This window comes from Spermophilus citellus (genome assembly GCF_964194105.1).
Source record: "Spermophilus citellus genome assembly, chromosome: X".
Lineage (NCBI taxonomy): Eukaryota > Metazoa > Chordata > Mammalia > Rodentia > Sciuridae > Spermophilus > Spermophilus citellus.
The window spans coordinates 30,156,405-30,176,720 of NC_138190.1; the positions used below are offsets into that span (position 1 = coordinate 30,156,405).

Sequence of the window (20,316 nt, forward strand, 5' to 3'; positions counted from 1 at the left end):
AAAAATTTACATAAAAAAAGAAATAATTGTTCTGGCTTGAACTTGCAGTACTCTGTTTAGAAGAAGTAGCAAATGGTAAAAACTCTAAAGACTCTGGAAAAAAACTCTTAGACCCATTAAATAAATTCAGTAAAGTTGCAGGATGCAAAGCTTATTAAAATTAGTTGTGTTTTTATTCACTATCAAGGAACCATCGAAAATGAAATTAAGAAACAATACCAGCCAGGGTCCGTGGCACATGCCTATAATTCCAGCAGTTCAGGAGGCTGAGGCAGGAGGGTAGAGAGTTCAAAGCCAGCCTCAGCAAAGGCAAGGCTCTAAGCAAGTCAGTGAGACACTGTCTCTAAATAAAATACAAAATAGGGCTGGGGATGTGGCTCAGTTGTTGAGTGCCCCTGAGATCAATCCCCAGTACTGATAAATAAAGAAATAAATAAAAATAAAAAATAAACAATACCATTTGTAGTAGTATAAAAAAGAACCTAATCCTTAGGAATTGACTTAACCAAGGAAATGAAATATAACTACAAAATATTGATGAAAGAAATTAGAGGAAATGCAAATATTGAAAGATATCCTGTGTCCACAGAAGACCTGAGCCTCATGTTAACTATCCATATGTGACTTTCTAATAAAAAGGAAAACTATTTTCCAAAGTTACTATAATTTTTTTTATTCCTGTCAGCAATGAATGGATGTACTAGGTGTTTACATCTTTACCAGCACTTAGTATTGTTACTTTTGTTTAATCAATTTGATAGATGGGAGATGGTATTTCTTGTGATTTCAATTTGCATTTATTTCCCTAATGTCTAATGATGTTACATCTTTTAAAAATGTTTTTATTAATGTATTATAGTCATACATAATATAAATTTTGATACAATCATTTTGATATTATTATATCATAATATCATTTTTAATTTTGATATAATCATACATGCATGGAATATAATTTGTTCCATTTCAGTCCTGAGTAATTCCTCTTTACCCTACCATCTGCCTTTTGCTATTCTGGTCTTCCTTGTATTTAATATTTTTTCAATCAGTGCTTCATAGTTACAAATAAAGTGAAATTCACTACGATATATTCATATATGTACATAGCATCATTTGGTCAATTTCATTTTACATTTCCTTCCCTTTTCCTGTCCCTTTGCCCTTCCCCTTGGTCCTCTTCCTCTACTGATTTCCTTTCTATTTTCATGGAACCCCCTTCCATTCCCCCCCATTTATTTCTCTCTAGCTTCTGCATATCAGAGAAAACATTTGACACTTTATTTTCTATCTTTTTTGGAACTGGGGATTGAACTCAGGGACACTCAACCACTGAGGCACATCCCCAGCCCTATTTTGTATTTTGTTTAGACACAGGGTCTCACTGAGTTGCTTACCACATCGCTTTTGCTGAGGCTGGCTTTGAATTCATGATCCTCTTGCTTCAGCCTTCTGAGCCGCTGGAATTACAGGCATGTGCCACTGTGCCTGGCAGACTCTTTATTTCTGAGTCTGGCTTATTTCACTTAGCACGATATTCTCAGTTCTATCTGTTTGCCAGTAAATGTCATAGTTTCATGTGCTAATGTGTCATTATGTGCATATCTTCTTTTCTAAATTGTCTTCAAATCTTTCACCTGTGTTTTCATTAGCTAGAACATTTTTTTTTTGGTTGACCTTTGAATCTTTTTATAGTATTTTGGATACAGTTTTTTTTTTTTTTTTTTTTGTGTGTGTGTGTGTGTGTGTGTGTGAGAGAGAGAGAGAGAGAGAGAGAGAGAGAGAGAGAGAGAGAAAACTGTATTTTGGCTTATAATTTTATTTCCTTAATAAATGTCTTTAACAGTACATATGTTTCAAATTATAAAATTAATCATGTTTTCTTACATTTCTCCCTATAGTTTTATAACTATAGGTTTTGTATTTGGATTTTTAGTTCACTTAAAATAAATAGGAATTGTTTAAATATTTATGTATTTTTTATTTTTTAGAACAATTTTAACCTCCCAAAAAGTGATCTTATTGTTTTCAGTAAATGTGGCTTCACTATCACAAGATAATTTTAATTTGAAAACTGTTCTTATAAACTGTTGCCAAATCAATGATATCACATATTCCTCAAAAAAAGTCACAGTATAATGTGTTTTTTTTTTTTTGTCTCAGGTGGCAACATATGACTTCAACATTCAAATTTATATTAATTCCTTTAAGGCTTCAGAACTCTACACTGAATATTTGTCAACGAAAAATTCTGATTTGCCAAAGACCACACCACTTATCAAACCATGTTCTGTTCAAGCAACTGGTATGTAATAAGAAATAGGCAACTGATGTGGGTAAAACAAAGATTTTTACTTAAGCATCTAAAAGTTTAAAAAATCAGAGTGATATTCACTTTTCAAAAATAGACTTATGAGAAGGTAAGATTATGATATGATTTCCTTGCATGTCATTTAAGTTTTGAGTACATAGAATTAAATGTTAACTAAAACCACAGATATATTTGTAGGTAAGTGACTAATTGCTAAAATATATTAGAAGAGAATAAAAGTAGATTTAGTACTTTATTGTGTGGGAAGATTTAAATTTATTAAGGCAAATTATAAGTTATTGAAATAAAAGGAATTGAAAATAAAATGAAAAAAAACTGACAATTTCATTTTAGAAAATGTTTTTTTATTCCAAAAGATTGGGTTTACTAGAAAAGTTGGTACATTTAAAGACAATTATTAAGTACAATCAAATTTTGAGTTAGGTTTTTGAATATTTACTTACTATTTACAAATATTCTTAAATAAAACTGAAGTATACTTCAAACACTTTCAGCAAGCTTTGGCTTTGCTTTTTATCATATGAGCTTGAATGTTTTTTCCCCTGGAAAGTAAAGAAGCCTATACTTGTTTTTATAGTTCTGATACTGAGTTAAATTGTCATTAATTATAGTGAATGAGTATCATATCAGTTAATAATTATGCATGGCATTTCATTAGACAGGCCTCACTAAAATAGCATGTGCGTGATAGAAATTTATTTCACTCTCATTTAAAATCCCTAATTAGGAAGTACAGAGCTGGTATGGAAGCCCTAAGAAATTAACATTTTTAAAAATCGTGTTTTAAAGTATCTTTTTTAAAAAAGAACAACATTGTCTGGTTTTTGCTGTCTAAATTAGGTAGATTATCACTCATCATGAGTTCCTCATTCATTATATTAGCTTTTTCATTTTTTATGTGACTGTTTCTCAAGATTGGTTTTTGCCTTTAGTTTCATTCATCTTTTCAATAGACCTTTTTATTAATTTGATGTTAAATCTAGCTATCTTTCCCCCTTGGTTTCTAGCATTGTTTTAAATGTTAGAGGTTTGAGAAATATGAAATTCTGTTTGTCCCCATTTTTAATGGTCTTTAGCAATTTTAAATTACCAAGAGTTCTTAATATTTTTGGATCATTCCTTGCCTTGCTGGTGTGTGTGTGTGTGTGTGTGTGTGTGTGTGTGTGTGTGTATAAACAGTTCCTTTTATTACTATTTTATGATTATTTCTTTGACATTCTCTTCTGCTGATTACATTGTTTGTATTTTTAGTGGATTTAGTTTTCCTTTATGCCTTTTTTTTTCATGTTGAGTAGTGCTGCAGTCTAGCTGGGCACAAAATCACAAGCCACCACACATCTTGTAGATTCAAACAACAACTCTTTATTCTCGAACTGTCACTGGCACTTTACACAAAATCCACGCTCTCCACCAGGCTCTGAATCCCAAATACTCTCTGAATCCCACGAGAACTCAACAGGAACTCAAGGAGCGGGTGCCTGGAGGCAGCAGGATACTCCCTATTCCCAGCAGGATACACCTTAAACCTGGAACTGCCCTAAACCCAAGGAGCATCCTAAACCTTTATCCGCCCTAAACCCGGATCCGCCCTGGTCCTTGAGCAAGGTCACCTTACATGCAATATCACTGCAAATGACCTGGGTCATGCCATGCGTCATTCCTACTTGGCAATGGCTCTCAGCAGAGTAGTTCCTTTTATTTCTGTCGAACTTTACCTGTTCTTTCATGCTTATTAGTGACTCTCAAAAGGCTAGCTTTGGCACCAAATACTGTATCTAGCAGTCAGGATACCAATGAACATTTTTAATGTGAGGGAGTAGGGTGGTCTGAAGTGTTAGTTGGTGAGTCACCTGATGGTTCAGTTTCTCCAGAACATGATTCTCTAATAATCTATTCTAGGGAGAATATAACTTCTTTGTTTAAATGAAATAAGACTTTCTAACTGGTGAAGTAACATGCCAAAACAATGCCCACTTTTTAAAGATATAAACACCCTATTTTTTTCTGTGTATCCCCTATTGCCAGTTTGTATTTACAAAGGCCATATTATATGTACTACTTTTTGTATATCTGTCATAATGTTATCTTTTCCATAATTTCTCATGACAGATATTGTGTATGATAAAATGGTGACCACAATCTACAAATTTCTGTTATCCCACAGATCCTAAGCTCCCTGCAAAATGTCCATTAATTCTAGTGATATAATAAAGCATGTGTGAAATACATACATGTTTAGGATCATAAATTAATGCATTTCATACACTTGTTTTCCTAATTTCTTATGAGATCTTTTAGTTTCTATTAAAAATTCAAATGTCTCAGTTGTATTTTTCAAAAAGTATAGGTTTTTCTAGCAGGCAACAATAACTTCTAAGACATTTAAGTATTTTTATAGCTACCCATTCCTAATTTTCTATAGAATAAGCCATTTACTCTTAGAACTTTCTTGTTTTATCTGGGAAATATTATATGATATACCATCTATATATTGTCCTGAATTCCAGTAATTTTTTCTTCATTTCTCCTCATTTTGGCATTGATCAAACTTTACTATGGGTATCATTTTAACTGTATACATTTTTCTTAGCTCAATATCAAGTATATTGCATACTTTTATCATCTCATTGGTAACATTTAATGGTAATTGATTATTAAATTCATAAAATTGAATGTTGTAAGTATGAAAAGCAGGATATTTTTGAAATATTTTTAAACATAATTTTATTTCCTAGCTAGAAATGTAATCACAGAAGCAAGCCTTATTTTCTCAGTGTTTCATGTAGATAAATATACTAAGTGCCTATGAGCTTATATCTATTAATACCTTATCAGAATATTTACTTTTCTTTCAAAGTATTACAAGCACCATTGAATTTATCCAGTACTGAGTTTGTATTTCACATTCCTTTACATGAGATGGAGGCTAATAAAAAGGTCAACAAAACTCAGGTATGTATAGAAAATTTATACAGTTTATAATTGTTTTATAATTATGGTTTTTTAATTATGATTTTTAGTTTACTAAATGGATTTTGAATGATTTGAAATATTCCCTATGAGCAATATTTTCCCTAATATTTATGCTATTTGGAGCAAGAATACTGGCACTTTTTTAAAGTGTGTATATGTGTGTAGTGTGTGCGTGTATAATTTCTCAAAGTAATTTTCAAAGCATATAGTCACATATAAAGCTATGTATCTTATAAATACTTTATAAATAGATGCATATACTTAATAAGAATATTCAAAATATTTGAATAAAATTAAATTATTTTCTTAATAAAATGGAAGCTATGATTTAAATTAATGTGAACTATATTCCATACATATAAGAAAATTTGGCAAGTAGCAATAATAAAAGTGAAAAATTGAGGTATAAAATAATTTTTACATTGATCGACTCTTTTTGCTTACTGAATCTCTCTGCCTTTCTTCTAAAATAGGAGTCTATAAGAAAGGAGAGCATGTACATACATGTCATAGGCATTTGTATTTGAATTACCCTTTTTTTCCTAGTACATTATTATTCTTATTACCATTTATGAACTTCTGTAGTGCTGAAGAGGTATACGGAGAAAATATTTAATGTTATATCTGTAAAAAATAGCAGAATGCTATATGAAATTATAGTTAGAGATCAGTATCTTTGGCATTCAAAAATGTTGGTTTTTTAGGGCCTAAAAAGTCAATAAGAGGGCTGGGGTTGTAGCTTAGTGGTAGTGGGCTCACCTAGCGTGTGTGAGGCAAGCCTCAGCACCACATAAAAATAAATAAATAAAATAAAATCATTGTGTCCATCTATAACTGAAGAAAAATGTTTACAAAAAAGTCAATAAGACTTTTTCTAATAGAATTTTGAGCATACAAAACACCTCTTGTATGTAGCGCTAGAAAGGCAACTTTAGTGAAGTGAAATGAATTTAATTTCAGATGTTAAAAATCCCTTCTTACATGTGAGATTATTTCATATCATTAAAATTTCATTCTGTAAGAAAAAAAAGATCTAGATCTCAACATCCTTCTCTTTAAGAGGCAAAAGAATCACACTGGCCCCAGGGGGAAGAAAATGTGACTTTAATATACTACTTGTATTCCCTATGAATGATATTTGCACAGACCACATAATATATACAGAGAAAACTTAATATGTTTATGGAACAGAATTAAAATACTATCATTTATAATTTGTCATATGTGAAATGGCATGCATCAATACATTATGTGAAAGTTAGGTGGACAGAAAAGTTGGGAACTCCTGGAAGGAGTAGTAAAGCTCATTTTACACAGTGAGTAACTAAAGGATAGTATCAAAGGTTGACAGGAAAAGAACTAGAGATATAAATGTATTGCTTAAAACTATTAGTTGACTAATAGAAGAGTTCAAATAATATAAATATCAAAAAAAATAGGAAGTGAGGGGAAGACTGGATGTAGTGTAAATGGACTAAATACTTGTCTTTCTTGGGGCAGTCAAGAGACAATAATCTGAAGCTGATAAATCATGAAATAGCCACATGGCAGACAGAATAATGGCTCTCAAGCATAATTAAATCCTAATATCCAGAATTCACAAGTACATTAGCTTACATTGCAAAAGATGCTTTGCTGATGTGTTTTAAGGATGTTGAGAAGTGGAAATTGTCTTGGATTATCTTGGCGATTCCATTCTAATCATTTGAATGGTTAAAAGTACTGAACCTTTTCTGACTGTATCAGAGGGGAATGTGACAACAGAGGAAGGGTCAGAAAGATTTGCTGTATTGCTGGCTTTGAAGATAGAAGGAGGACACCAGCCAAGGAATGCAGCTGACCTCTAGAAACTGAAAAAGGCAATAAAAGGGACTCTTCCCCAGAGCTTTCAGAAAGGAAAACAGTTCCTGCCAACACCTTGGTATAAGGAATAATAATAAAGAGAGACGCAGAGACAAGGTGCAGAGGCAGGGAAGGTGACAGAGTGGCTCTTTGTCCAAGTGGCCACATTTTTTTATACCAGTAGGTTACATTAGGCTATTAGTATCATAACCACATTATTATTTAGAGTATCAGTAAGGTTGCTTATTCTGAAGTTAGAGTTCACAGTTATAAATGCAATGTTAGGATCTTTGTGCAGTTCTCAATAAAGTCCATTGTCTGAAGTTACTGTTAGGTGGCCAGCTCCAGGAGCTTGGTGAAACATTGTAGTTATCAAGGAAGCAAGTTCCTTTATTCCCAGAAGTTATGTGCCTAAGATTAAGGTCTAGCATGGGGGGGATTACCATAGCCACCTGGCATCCTATGCCTTTGCACAGAAACTTTCCCAGGCACCAAGCATGCCACAGCCATGAAGTCATCAGGGACTCCAATCCCAAACATAAAACCCCTATACCTTGGATCTTACTTAAGTGATATTGTGTTGAATTTCTACCCTACAGGGATGTAATATAATAAATTTTCTGTTCTTTAAGCCACTATGTTGGGGGCAGCATGTTATAGCAGCGATAGAAACCCAACAGAAACTATATCAACATTACATTTAGAATAAGGCTATTCTAGATAAAATCTCGAACCAGCATTGGCTAAAATCAGTTGCAGAACTGTTGATGGGAAGGCACTGAGGTGAACAACTACTTTTAATAAGCATTTTTGAACTCTTTTTAAGGTACATTTATGTATCATTTTGATAAAAGTATGAAGAAAAACTAACACAATACTAAATATACAATGTAATAAGTGTTTCTCTATGGATAACTATTAGTTCCATTCTCATAATTATAGAAAATAGAAGTAGATACTTTTATTATTGTTGTTATTTGCCATGCTATAGATAGAAATAATTAAGAGATATAACTTTTCCTCATTTTAGAATGCTATAATAAGGCATTCAAATGGCTGGTATGATTTTTGTGCCCACCTATTGTTAGGGTCTGTAAACAAGTCAAGATGGCGCCTGGCATTTTGCCAAAGGGAGTGGTTTGTGAAGGAATGCCAGTGAGCCATTAAGTGTGGAGATTCCTTATTGGTTGACTGCTGTATCTAGTTTATGTTAATTAAGATAAGCTGTGTGGAATGTATATATACCCCTCCTGTCCTACAATAAAGGGCTCCCACTCCTGCTGTATCAATGTACACAAGTTGCTCGTCACCCCCCGGGTAGTTTGCTGCAGCCGGACTGCAGCAACCTATATTAAAAGTTTCTTGAAAATATGTAAATTTGCTTTGTTATGGTTAAGATGTACAAATATTAGAACTAATTAGATGCTTAAATACTTGAGGCATTGGTATTAAAATGTGTTCATTTTATCTTATATATTTTGAATCAATCATTCTTTAGAAAGAAGAATTATATTTTGTTGTAGTAACAGTTGTATGGATTATTTTGTACTTTTCAAATTTTAAAAACTAAAATTAATTTTAAAAACTGGTTGATAGTTTTAGTTTGATGGTACGTTGCATTGAAAAGATAAGTGTACATGAAAGTCATGCCCATAACTCCCATACTTACTAAAATATTACAAAGACAGTACAGAATTTGTATATACCCTTCACTCTTTTTCCCTAAAGCATTTCCCATACTAAGAAATTAATGTTAGTATGATGTTATTAACTAAAGAATAGTCTGTCTGGAATTGATTACTAATGTACTTCTACTTTTTCAAGAGTTTAAACCAGGATACCACATTCCATTTAGTGTCCTCTGATATGCAACAGGCTCTCAATCTTGATACATTTTTATAACCTTGAGGATTTTTAAATTTATCTAACAGTTTTTTCAGAAGGTCCTTCATGTGTGTCTGATGTTTTCACTGGACTATACTGAGTTCATATTTTCCATTGGTTTGGGGGAATGTCACAAAGGTGAAATGCATTTTTTTATAATTCATATGAAAGAAGTTCATGATACCAAAAGGACTCATCACTAGTGATATCTTCTGGGTTTCTCCACTGTAAAGTTAGTATTTTTCCCTTTTCATACTCTGTACTATGGAAATGATGGAAGTGAGTGATCAGTTTTAGTCCACAAAGAATAGAGGGTTTTGAAAAGGAGCATTATCATACACTATTTGTTTTTTGAAAAAAAATATTTTTTAGTTGTAGGACAAAAAACCTTTATTTATTTTTAATATGGTTCTGAGGATTGAATCCAGGGCCTCGCACATGCTAGGCAAGCGCTCTACCACTGAGCAACAACCCCAGCCCCAGCATATACTATTTGTAGTTTTTCTGTAAGAAAGAATATTCTCTCCCCCTTTTATTTAATTAATTACTAAGCATATCAGTATGAGTTCACCTATAGCATTTACTTTATACTTTTAGTTATACTCCAATATGATGTCATTTATTTTGTTGCTAAAAACTTTTCCAGCTTTGGCCATTAGGTGTTTTTTTAGGTCAGCCCTTTGACATGCTCCCATCATTGTAATTTTTAAGCATTTTCTTAATTACTGTCACTACCAGATGTTCCAGGCTCATCTTTTACTTCAGTTCTACAAACAACATTTTCTCCAAGACACCCCAGAACCTTTCGTGGTAGAATTATATTTAGAAACCAACATCTGGTTATTAAATGTGCTGGTTGCTTCTCATCTGTGACAGATAATAGGCTTTTTAAGCAAATAAAGCCAGGAAAAAAAGTTTATTGAATATCTATTCACATTTCATATGAATTAATAGTTTACCTTTTTATCACTGAATTTTTTTCATTTGTGAATATATTACAGTTTACTTATCTACTCATTAGTTGAAGGAAATCTGGTTCTATTTTTTTCTTCCAGTGTTTGGTGATTATGCACAAAGTTATTGTGAACGTTCACATAGTTTTTTTGTATACACATAATTTTTCAAGTCACTTATGTAAATATTTATACTTGGGATTAAAGGATTTTTATGGTAGTTGTGTGGTTAACATCACAAGAAATGGCCCAGCTGTCTTCCAAACTGGCAGTACCATTTTGCATTCTCACAATCAGCAAATGAGGATTTTTGTTGATTTTCTTGTTGCTAGCTAGCATAGTTGTTTTTTACCTTTTCAATATATTTTATTTCTGTCTGTATCTTTTGTGTTCTTTTCATAGTTGTTAAAATACACTCTGAACTAATTTTCATACACTTTGTTTGCCTAACATCACTGAAAACATTTTATCTATGATTAGAATTTTTAATCATTTTACTTTGTGCATAGTCCCATCATTTGATATCATAATAGAACTAAATTTTATAATGCATATTATTATTTTTGTCCAAAAACTTTTTGTGTATGTGTGAGCAGGATCTTCTCTTACATAATATCTCAAAACAAGATGTACAATGGACTTTGGATTTTAGTGATAATGATAAACCTTTCAAAAATGGCACATTTGAGTTTAGTATACTGACTGGTCATCTGCAACCAGATGAAAAGTGTAATGTTACCATAACTTTCTGTCCAAGTAAGTACTTTTCTCCTATATTTTTGATACAATTTCAATTTATTATTCATATGTTAAGTATTTAATACAGTTGCAAAAAGTTTAGATTATCTACTGTATGTTCTTTGTTATTTGAATAACCAATACTAATGTAATTTTTATCTCATTTCTGTCTTTTAAGATACTTAATTGACAAACATTATATGCATTCAAGGTATACAACAAAATGATCTGATATATATTGTACAATTATTACCACAGATTGACACTGCCACCATTACCCATGCTGTATATTAAATCCCCCAAATCTGTTAATTTTATAATTGAAAGTTTAAACCCTTTGATCATTATCTCCCCATTTTTCTCTACCTGCAAGCCCCTGATGAGCATCATCTTCTCCTCTGCTTCTCTGAATATTACTTTCTAGATTCTGTATGACCAAAATCATAAAATATTTCACCTAAAACAATGTCCTCTAGATTCAAGCAAACCTGCAAATGTTGTAATTTCATTCCTCTTTAGGGCAGAGTAATAGTTCATTGTGTATATATACCACATTTTCTTTATCTGTTCATCTATTGAAGCTCATCTAGGTTGCTTCCACAGTTTAGCTATTGTGAATTGAGCTGCTATAAGCATTGTGGCTGCATCAGTGTAGTATGCTGATTTTAAGTCCTTTGTATGTAAACTGAGGAATGGGATAGCTAGGTCAAATGGTGGTTCCATTCCAAGTTTTCTGAGGAATCTCCATACTAAATCCTTCAATTATGCAGTTTAGTATATGAGGAGCTATAGATTTGCCATATTTGGTCTTTCTTTTGTTAAATACCTTCCTTTTTTGGAAGGGAGCAGTACTGGGGCTTGAACCTGGGGATGCTTTGCCTGAGCTGCATCCTGCCTTTTGAAACAGGGTCTTACTAAATTGCTTGGAGCCTTACTAAGTTCCTGGGGCTAGCCTTGAACTTGTGATCCTGCTGTCTCAACTTTCTGAGTCACTGGAATTACAGGTGTGTGTCACCATGCCCAGTGATACATCCCTTTAATACCTAATTTGTTTTTTTTAAAATCAGTCAATGTTGAATTTTGTCAAATGCTGTTTCTGCAATCATTGAGATGATTCCACATTTTTTATCATTGTGTTAACATGATGTATCACATATTTTTATTTTTATATGTTGAAATATTGCTTGCATCACAAGGAAAAATCCTGCTCGGTCATGATGTATGATCCTTTTAATGTGCTGTTGCATTCAGTTTGCTAGTGTTTTGCTGAAGACTTTTGTATCTGTTTATCAGGCAGATTCACCTGTAGTTTTCTTTACTTGTTTACTTGTGGTTTCTTTGACTGACCTTGGAATCAGAGCAATGCTTGTCTCATAAAATGCATTTGAAAGTATTCCCTTGTCTTCAATTATTTTAGATGATCTTGAGAAGGATTGGTATGTTCTTTAAATATTTGGTAGAATTTAGCAGTGAATCTATTAGGTTCTGGGCTTTTCTTTAGTGGAAAATTTATTTATTGACTCAATCTCCTTATTTATTTTTGGTCTGTTCAGATTTTCTGTTTCTGCATGATTCAGTCTTGATAGGCCTGGTTTCTAGGAATTGATTCATTTATTCTAGGTTTTTCAATTTATTGACAATAATTGTTCATAGTAAGATCTGATGACTCTTTGTACTTCCATAGTATTAATGTACTATCTCCTCTTTCATTTCTGATTTACTTATTTGAATCTTCTCTTTTTTTATTAGTCTAGTTAAATTACATAGTCTAGATTAGTCTTTCAATTTTGTGCATCATATTAAAAAAAAAAACCCAACTCTTAGATTCATTGATCTCTTGTATTGTTTTCCTTCTTTGTTTCATTTATTTTTGCTCTGAAACATTAGTTCTTTCCATTTTCTAATTTTGGGCTTAGATTTTTCTTCTTTATCTAGTTCCTTGAATTGTAACAGTAGATTGTTAACTTGAGATACTTATTCTTTCTTGGCATATTTATTGATATAAACTTCATTCTTAGAACTGATTTTGCTCTTTTACTTAAGTTTTCATATATTCTATTTCCATTCTAATTCATCTCAAGATTTCTTTTTAATTCCCCCTTTTTTTTCATCTTGGACCCATTGGTTGTTTTGAAGCATGTGATTTAATTTCTACATATTAGGACTTTTCAAAATTCTTCCTTTTGTTGACTTTTAGTTTTATACCATTTTAGTTGAAAAGGACATTTGAGATGATTTCAGTCTATCTAAATTTGTTAAGACTTATTTTGTGGTCTAACATATATTCTGAAGAATGTTCCATGTATACTTGAAAAGGACATGTATTTTTATTATTTGATGAAATATTCCACATAGGCTATTAGGTCCATTTAGTCTAAAGTTTAGTTCTAGTACAGTATTTCCTTATTGATCTTCTGTCTGGATGATCATTGCATTCTGAAAATGAAATATTGAAGTCAAGTTTCTCCACACAATTATTACTTTGCAATCTGCCTCTCTCTTCACATATATTACTATTTGCTTATATATTTAGGTGCTCTGATATTGGGTGTTTCTATATTTTTAGTTATTATATCTTATTGATGAATTCATCCCACTACTAATGTAGTGACTTTATCTCATTTTAGAGTTTTTGACTTGGTGTATAATTTGTCTGTTATGAGTATAGCCATCTCTGCTCTCTTTTGGTTCCATTTATGTGAAATTTTTTTGTTGTTCTTTTACTGTCATTCTGTGTGTATACCCTTAAAGGTGAAGTGAGTCTCTTATAGGAAATTTTAGACCCATTCAGCCATTGTCTTTTCATTAGAAAATGAAATCCATAATATTTCAATGTAGCCTTGTCAAAATCCAGAATTCAGTAAATCTCGAAGCTTTGCCCGACTCTGAAATTTATTAACTTGATTTTTTCTCTCTTCAAAATAATTAAACAACATTAATTATGTTGAACATTTTTTTATCTCACAAAAATAGAAGGGTGATCAGTAGAGAAGTAGGGGAGAAGGAGGGAGGAAGAATGGAAAAGAGGAAGAACTGGGTAATAAAATTGACCACATTATGCTATGTGCATGTGTGAATATACCACAGTGAATCCCATTATATGTATAATTATAATGTACTTATAAAAATATAGACATAAATAAATAGAAGGAAGTCCAAAAATTAGAAGAAGGGGATCAAGGTAGCACAGGCATGGAGGGAAGTGGAAGTAGTGAGGAATGAATTAGAACAAATTAAATTATGTGCATATATGAATATGTAACAATGAACCCCACTAATATGTATAATTATAAAGCACTAATGGAAATATTTTTTTAAAAATTTGCAACATTAAATTCATTACAGTAAATCAACTTTTCCCTACAGAGTTGTAATATTTAAATACATATAGTCCAATATAACTCATTTTATCTTCTGAAGATACAAATACAGCCTTTTACTTTTCTCAGTGTTTCTAATACTCATTTGTCACCATTAGTATGAAACCCATTATTTTCTTATTCATCTTCCCCTTGTATCTCCAGACACCACTGTTTTTCTGAGGATCATAGACTGATCAAATAATGGTCTTATTTGATTAAGTAAAGTCATCCAGTATACAGAGAAATAGTGGGTCTGATGATTTTAGTGACTTCATTGCTTCTGTTTCTGGCAAACAATTTCACTTTTGAAATTTCACTGCATCATCCATTATATTCTCATCCTTTGCTCTGGCAATAACCTTAATGGCCCCAATCCTGCAAGGCCACACTGGTGACCCAATTTTAGATTGTAATAAGCTTGAATTCTCAATCACCAGATATTTTTTTTTTCTCTCTATGAGTCACTATCATCATAGGCAATTCAGGTGTGAAAGGACCTTGATCACTTTCTGTGATAGAACCTATCCTCAGGAACTAACCTGCATTTTCCTATCTTGAGCCAGGTTCTCAAATGCAAACTGCCTCTCCTTCAATTAAATTGCCACAGGGGAGTTTCTTGTCTTTCCATAATAGGTGAAATTCGCCAATCTACTATGGCAGCATCTCCCTATCTGAAATCTCTGAGAGAAGGCACATTCTTTTGATATCAGCACATCCTGTTCTCAGTAGTGCCTTAGGTTCCTATGGCAGTCTGATCTCATCTTCATCCTGCATATTGTAAAGGGATGGGTAGTTTTAGTAAAGTGAGAAAACAATTTTAAAAGGAAGTCCTGTTGCAGTGCTTCCTCTAGGTATGTTTATTTTCCCCAAAATAGAGAAAAGTTACTTTAAGGAGATTCCTCCATTTCTAGACAAGGTACACTTTAAAATATTTTTCTTTCAATAATATGTCATTAGGCATTAAATTCTTCAGCAGGAAAAAATCTAGTTTCTGGGCAATCTGGTCGGCTTCATTGAGCTATATATCATAGTATGTTTTAATGTTTAGTAAGTTTTAGCAATATTTAATTTTTTTTGCTTGTGACCAAATCTAATGCAATTTTAATTTTTTTTTAAATTAGGTGAGTGTATAAAATACACAGTTAATATTCCTATGTATTTAAATGACAATCCAGTTCGCTACAGAGTATTATGTCTGACTGGAGAGATACAATCACCAAAATTATTGTTTGATCCACCATTTATATTTTTTACTCCTGTTCCTTTGGATGTAACAACTGGGATGGATATCAACATTTTACCCCAGAACTATTTCAGGTAAATTCTTAATGTGAATTTATCAGATCTTTATGTGCTATTTTATTTGCATCTGTTATATAAGAGATATATGTAATGTTTCACTTGTTTTTATAGTTGAAAAGAAGTATTAAAATATTTGTGTTTTCATATTTAAAAACACAAAATAATCCTTTATAGTTATCTATAACACTCATTATATTTTCTTGTAAAAAATTTTTGATGTCTCTTTGTGGAATGACAAGCTTGAAGTTCCAGTAAATTAGTTTTATGTTCCTTTGTGACAAATTACTACAAACTTAGTGCCTTAAAAACAAATACCTGAGGGGCTGGGGTTATGGCTCAGTGGCAGAGACCTTACCTCACACATGTGAGGCACTGGGTTTGATCCTCAGCACCACATAAAAATAAATAAACAAAATATTTAAAAACCCAAATACCTGATATCTCACACAACATGGATTTATTATCTCCCACTATCTGTGAGTTTAGAGGTCCAGGTTGGCTTAGCTGACTCCTCTATTCAGTGTCTCAATCAGCAGAAATCAAGCTGTTGGCTGAAGCATCAGTCTCATCTAGTCTTGCTCTGAGCTATCAGGTTGTTGGCAGAATTAATTTCCTTGTACTTTTAAGACTAATGTGCCCTTTTTTAACTGGAGACACTCAGCTCTCCAATTTCAACCTAAAGTTCTAGCCATGTGGCCATTACTCACAGCATACTAGCTAACTCATCCAAGGACAAAAGTCTGACATCTATCAGACTTCTCTGTTTCTGACCTGCAAACCTTTTAAGATTGTACCTGATTAAGTCAGCTTTACTAAAAGTCAATCATTAGGAACCTTAATTACACCTGGAAATTTCCTTTGCTATTGCCATATAATATTACCTAATCTCAGAAGTGATATCCTATCGTATTTAAAGGTCACATACCCATTCAAGGGGTACAATTTACACAGTTTGTACACCAAGGTGAAGGCCTCTTGGGGATTATCTCAGATTTCTACCTGTCACATTTAGACAGTGTGGTACAATTCAGTCTGTTGGATTTACAAAAAGGTCAAATTTCCAATATAGCTAACACCATAAGTTACAGTCAGCAGAAATAACCAGCATGAGGTTTAGATCCCTAAGCAATCTAGGTATTGGAATTATCTGAAATTCCAATATTCCAATTATTAATTGGTTTGAAAACTAATCCAACAAAGCTTTTAGAAATTTAAAAAAGGTTTTCAGGATAAAATTTTAAGGGCATCTGCTAATACTAAGAGTGTGCATAGCTAACAAAACAGTACAGAAACAAACTAATGAACAATACCTCAGTTAACTTTAAAAATGAAAGGGAGAAAAAAAGAGTAATAAAAACAGCAGGAGAAAATTAAACCAAAAATTGTAGAACATCTCTAAATAGAGAAACTGTAATAAAATGTAAATGAACTACTCTGAGTAAAGGATAATGTTCAAGTATATTAGAAAAATACCCAACTGCTTATTAAAATAGGTATAGATGAAGCAGAGGGACAAAGAAAAAAAAAATAAAGCCAGAATTTTTCACCCTCAGAACTATTGACATTTAAGGGAGGATAATTCTTTTTTAATTTTATGGAACCCTATCCTGTGCATTATAGAATGCTTAGCAACATGTCTAGTCTCTTCTCCATAGCATCTTTCCCACATTGTGGCAAAAAAAATCTCAACCCATTGCTTTGTGTCCCCAAGGGGAGTAAAACCACCCTCAGTTGAGAAACACTATAGGGAAATGAGGGAAAAAATATAAGGTCATAACCAAAATAAATCTGGGAAGCAGTATTAATTTCACATGCAAAGAACTTTAATAAGCACATTTTTAATATAATCAAAGTCACTAATGAATTATAAAAGTTACAGTTCACATAGAAGCAATCAGAATTCTAAAATTGTATGCATAATTAAAATAGTCTAAATAAACCCTGAGTTTAAATAATAGTGAAAGTTAAATAGACCTTAATCATTGTAGGATATTTCAAACCATATCTCAAATATTGATGTGTCTAGAAGCAAAATATTTGAACAAGACACATAACAAGCTTCATTATTTTACCATGTATAAAGTACTAAACTTTACAACTAGATAGTACACATTTTTCTACGTCAAACATGGACTATTTATAAAAATTGACAGGGTATATTCTATAGTTATAGGGTAAGCCTCAAAAATTGTAGACTTAACATTTTATAGGCTATGTTCTCTGATACTAAGTATAATAAATTAAAAGCAAATGAAGATTAAGATCCCCCATAAGTAAGGAAATGTTAAAACAAACTTCTATAGGGAGTCAATGAAGAAACCGTATTGAATTATACAAATACATAACAATCAAAATGCTACATATCAGTAAAGTATATAATCTAAATATTTGTCATTTCAGTTTTTGGGATGATTTAAAAAACAAAGCAATACATATTTAAGTCAAATTCCTCGCTGGTATTTTGAGCTAATTTTTTTTTCTTTTTCATTTTAAACAGAAGTTCAACTCTAAATTTCCAGATTCCTTCAGTAAGGCTTCTTGATAATGATGAGATTCACCCTCTTTCTGTGATGTTTCCAAAAGGCAGAATCATCACAGGATCCAACAATGGAATTAATAATGAGCTGTTTTGCCACCTCAGTTTCAAATCATCTAAACCGGTGTCATTTTTCACCAACATTCTTTTCTATGATGATGGAGATAACTGGTAAGATATTTAAATGTAGATACTTTTATACTTAACAGTGAAGAATAATAGTTTTATATTCTATATCATTATAAAATGTTAGAGGGGGGCAATTTAATATAATGGCTTTGAGCATAAAGTGTTTTTTTTTTTTTTATTTTAAGTTCCACATAAACATTTGGTCTCATAAGAAACAGAAGAGTACTGGTTTACTGGCATTTACTCTGGAGTTAGGCTGCCTAGGGTCAAATTCTGGAATTGTTAATCTTACTTCTAGACTACTTAGTGTCCTCTTCTGTAAAATGGGATGGTGATATGGATAACTCTATTGTAAGTAGTAAAATAGTGCATGAGGTATGGCAGATAAAGTAGCCTTTTGTTTTGATGGTGTTTTTGGTGCTTTGGTTTGATGGATTCTCTTAAAACAGGCTCAGAGATGATGCTGAAGGGTAATAGTAGAATCATATAGAAATGTTTATTATGGACATATTCTTTTGAAATTAGCACTATCATATGTCATATATAGACTTTCTAAAGAATAAGATATTTCTTTTCTTTCCATCTTGCTCTTTTCTGTGTTTCTGTCTTTTTCTCCCCCACCCTGTACACAAAATTAAAATTCCATGTTTGACAAATAGTAGTGATAGTTATTAAGGTCTACTCAATAAGGGCAGGAATATTATTCATTTATTTTTATTAATATATAAATTTACTAGTCAAAAACTCTTAAATTGTCTCCATGGTAATAGCATAAATCAAAGGAATATTTATGCATTCATTAAAAAAATGTTACAACTTCTACCAGCAACTCTTTAGATGTCTTATTTAAAAATAAATTTATTATGTATGGATACACATAAAATATCACAAAACTCAAATATTTTAAATTAATAGTTTGTGAAGGACATCAAATAAATAGAACACACTGAAAATCAGTAACAAAACAGCTGTTAAAGTGCTGTTAAAGTAAAATTTCAAATTGAAAACATGCATTTCTTGTAAAAATCAAATATTTTATTATTTTCTGAAAGAATTCCCCACACAAAGACACTTCGCCGGGAGAATTCCAATTTTATTGCAAAAAGCTGTGTGCTTACATAGAACTAAAGGGGAGATGGTAGGGCTTAGATAAATGGCAGGCCACCCGTTTATTGGCAAGTTCTTCCAGATATCAGCTCCCGCGCCCAGGAATTAGTTCTCATTGGGGCTAAGGTTCCCCGCCAGCGAGATTTGAAATTGGCGCCGGAGGGAGAGTTCACTAGGGCGGGAACTGCAGAAAAGAAGAAGGTAGGAAGAAGGTCCTTAGGTGCCATGTTGGGGTTTTTTCTCTGGGGTACGGCTGCCGTTTATACTTTTCCCAACATTTTCTACAATACTCAAAGCATGTTTATTAAACAAAATACGTATTATTTTATAAGTTTATGGATTTATGTAGTTTTGTGCCTATTTGTAAAATATCTTTAAGTGCTGGTAGAAATAGTTTTTGAGTGAGCCAAGACATAAATGCAGTGATAAAATATAATTCCTCTCATTGCTGCTATGAAAATCAAGCTCTATGCTAGGTCAACTTTTTTTTTTTTTTTGTCCTCACAAATTCAGCCTTTTTCATCTTGACTTTCCTTCTTTTTCCTTTTTTTTTTTTTTTTTTTTTTTTTTTGTGGTGCTGGGGATTGAACCCAGGGCCATGTGTATGCAAGGCAAGCACTCTACCAACTGAGTTATATATCCCCAGCCCTTCTTTTTACTTTTATTAATTAGCCACTGGACATTCTGGATAAATATCGAGACATTTATTCACTTATTCATTCAACAAACATACACTGAATGTCTTTCATGCACCACACACTGTTCAAAGCACTGGAGACTATATCAGGGATCAGAACATGATCTCTGGTTATGGAGCTTAGAGTCTAGAGAGGGAAACAAATGATAGACAATGAACACATGAAAGCACAATACAATATAAATTTTCTAGTATGTGGTAATTAATAGAATCTATAGGAGAAAGAAAAAGAGCACAGGAGACAGTTGCAAGGAAATGGATTGTAATATTGATACCGCCTATGACCTTGATGAGTCCTTGCTTCCCCATATGCTGAAGTATAATACCAGAGAAGCACACCTGGGCAAGTGTAGAGTGGAAAGTAACAGACTTTATTAAAGGATGGCAGAAAAGGGGGGGGGGGGAGGCCAGGAAGAAGGGGACCTGAAAGGTGGAATCTGGAAGGGGAGGTTTTCTCCCCTTTA

The 20,316-nt window shown here is 32.5% G+C and overlaps 1 protein-coding gene across 1 annotated transcript in view; it reads left to right on the plus strand.

Moving 5' to 3' along the window:
• CFAP47 (cilia and flagella associated protein 47) overlaps window positions 1–20,316 on the plus strand; it is a gene marked incomplete at both ends in the record, with an annotated part of 427,079 nt that overhangs the window by 86,915 nt on the left and 319,848 nt on the right. The window contains 5 exons of the mRNA XM_081278126.1: window positions 2,161–2,302; window positions 5,187–5,281; window positions 10,578–10,737; window positions 15,203–15,398; window positions 17,881–18,090. Coding sequence (XP_081134252.1) covers window positions 2,161–2,302; window positions 5,187–5,281; window positions 10,578–10,737; window positions 15,203–15,398; window positions 17,881–18,090 — 803 coding nt within the window. The remainder of the gene's footprint in view (window positions 1–2,160; window positions 2,303–5,186; window positions 5,282–10,577; window positions 10,738–15,202; window positions 15,399–17,880; window positions 18,091–20,316) is intronic.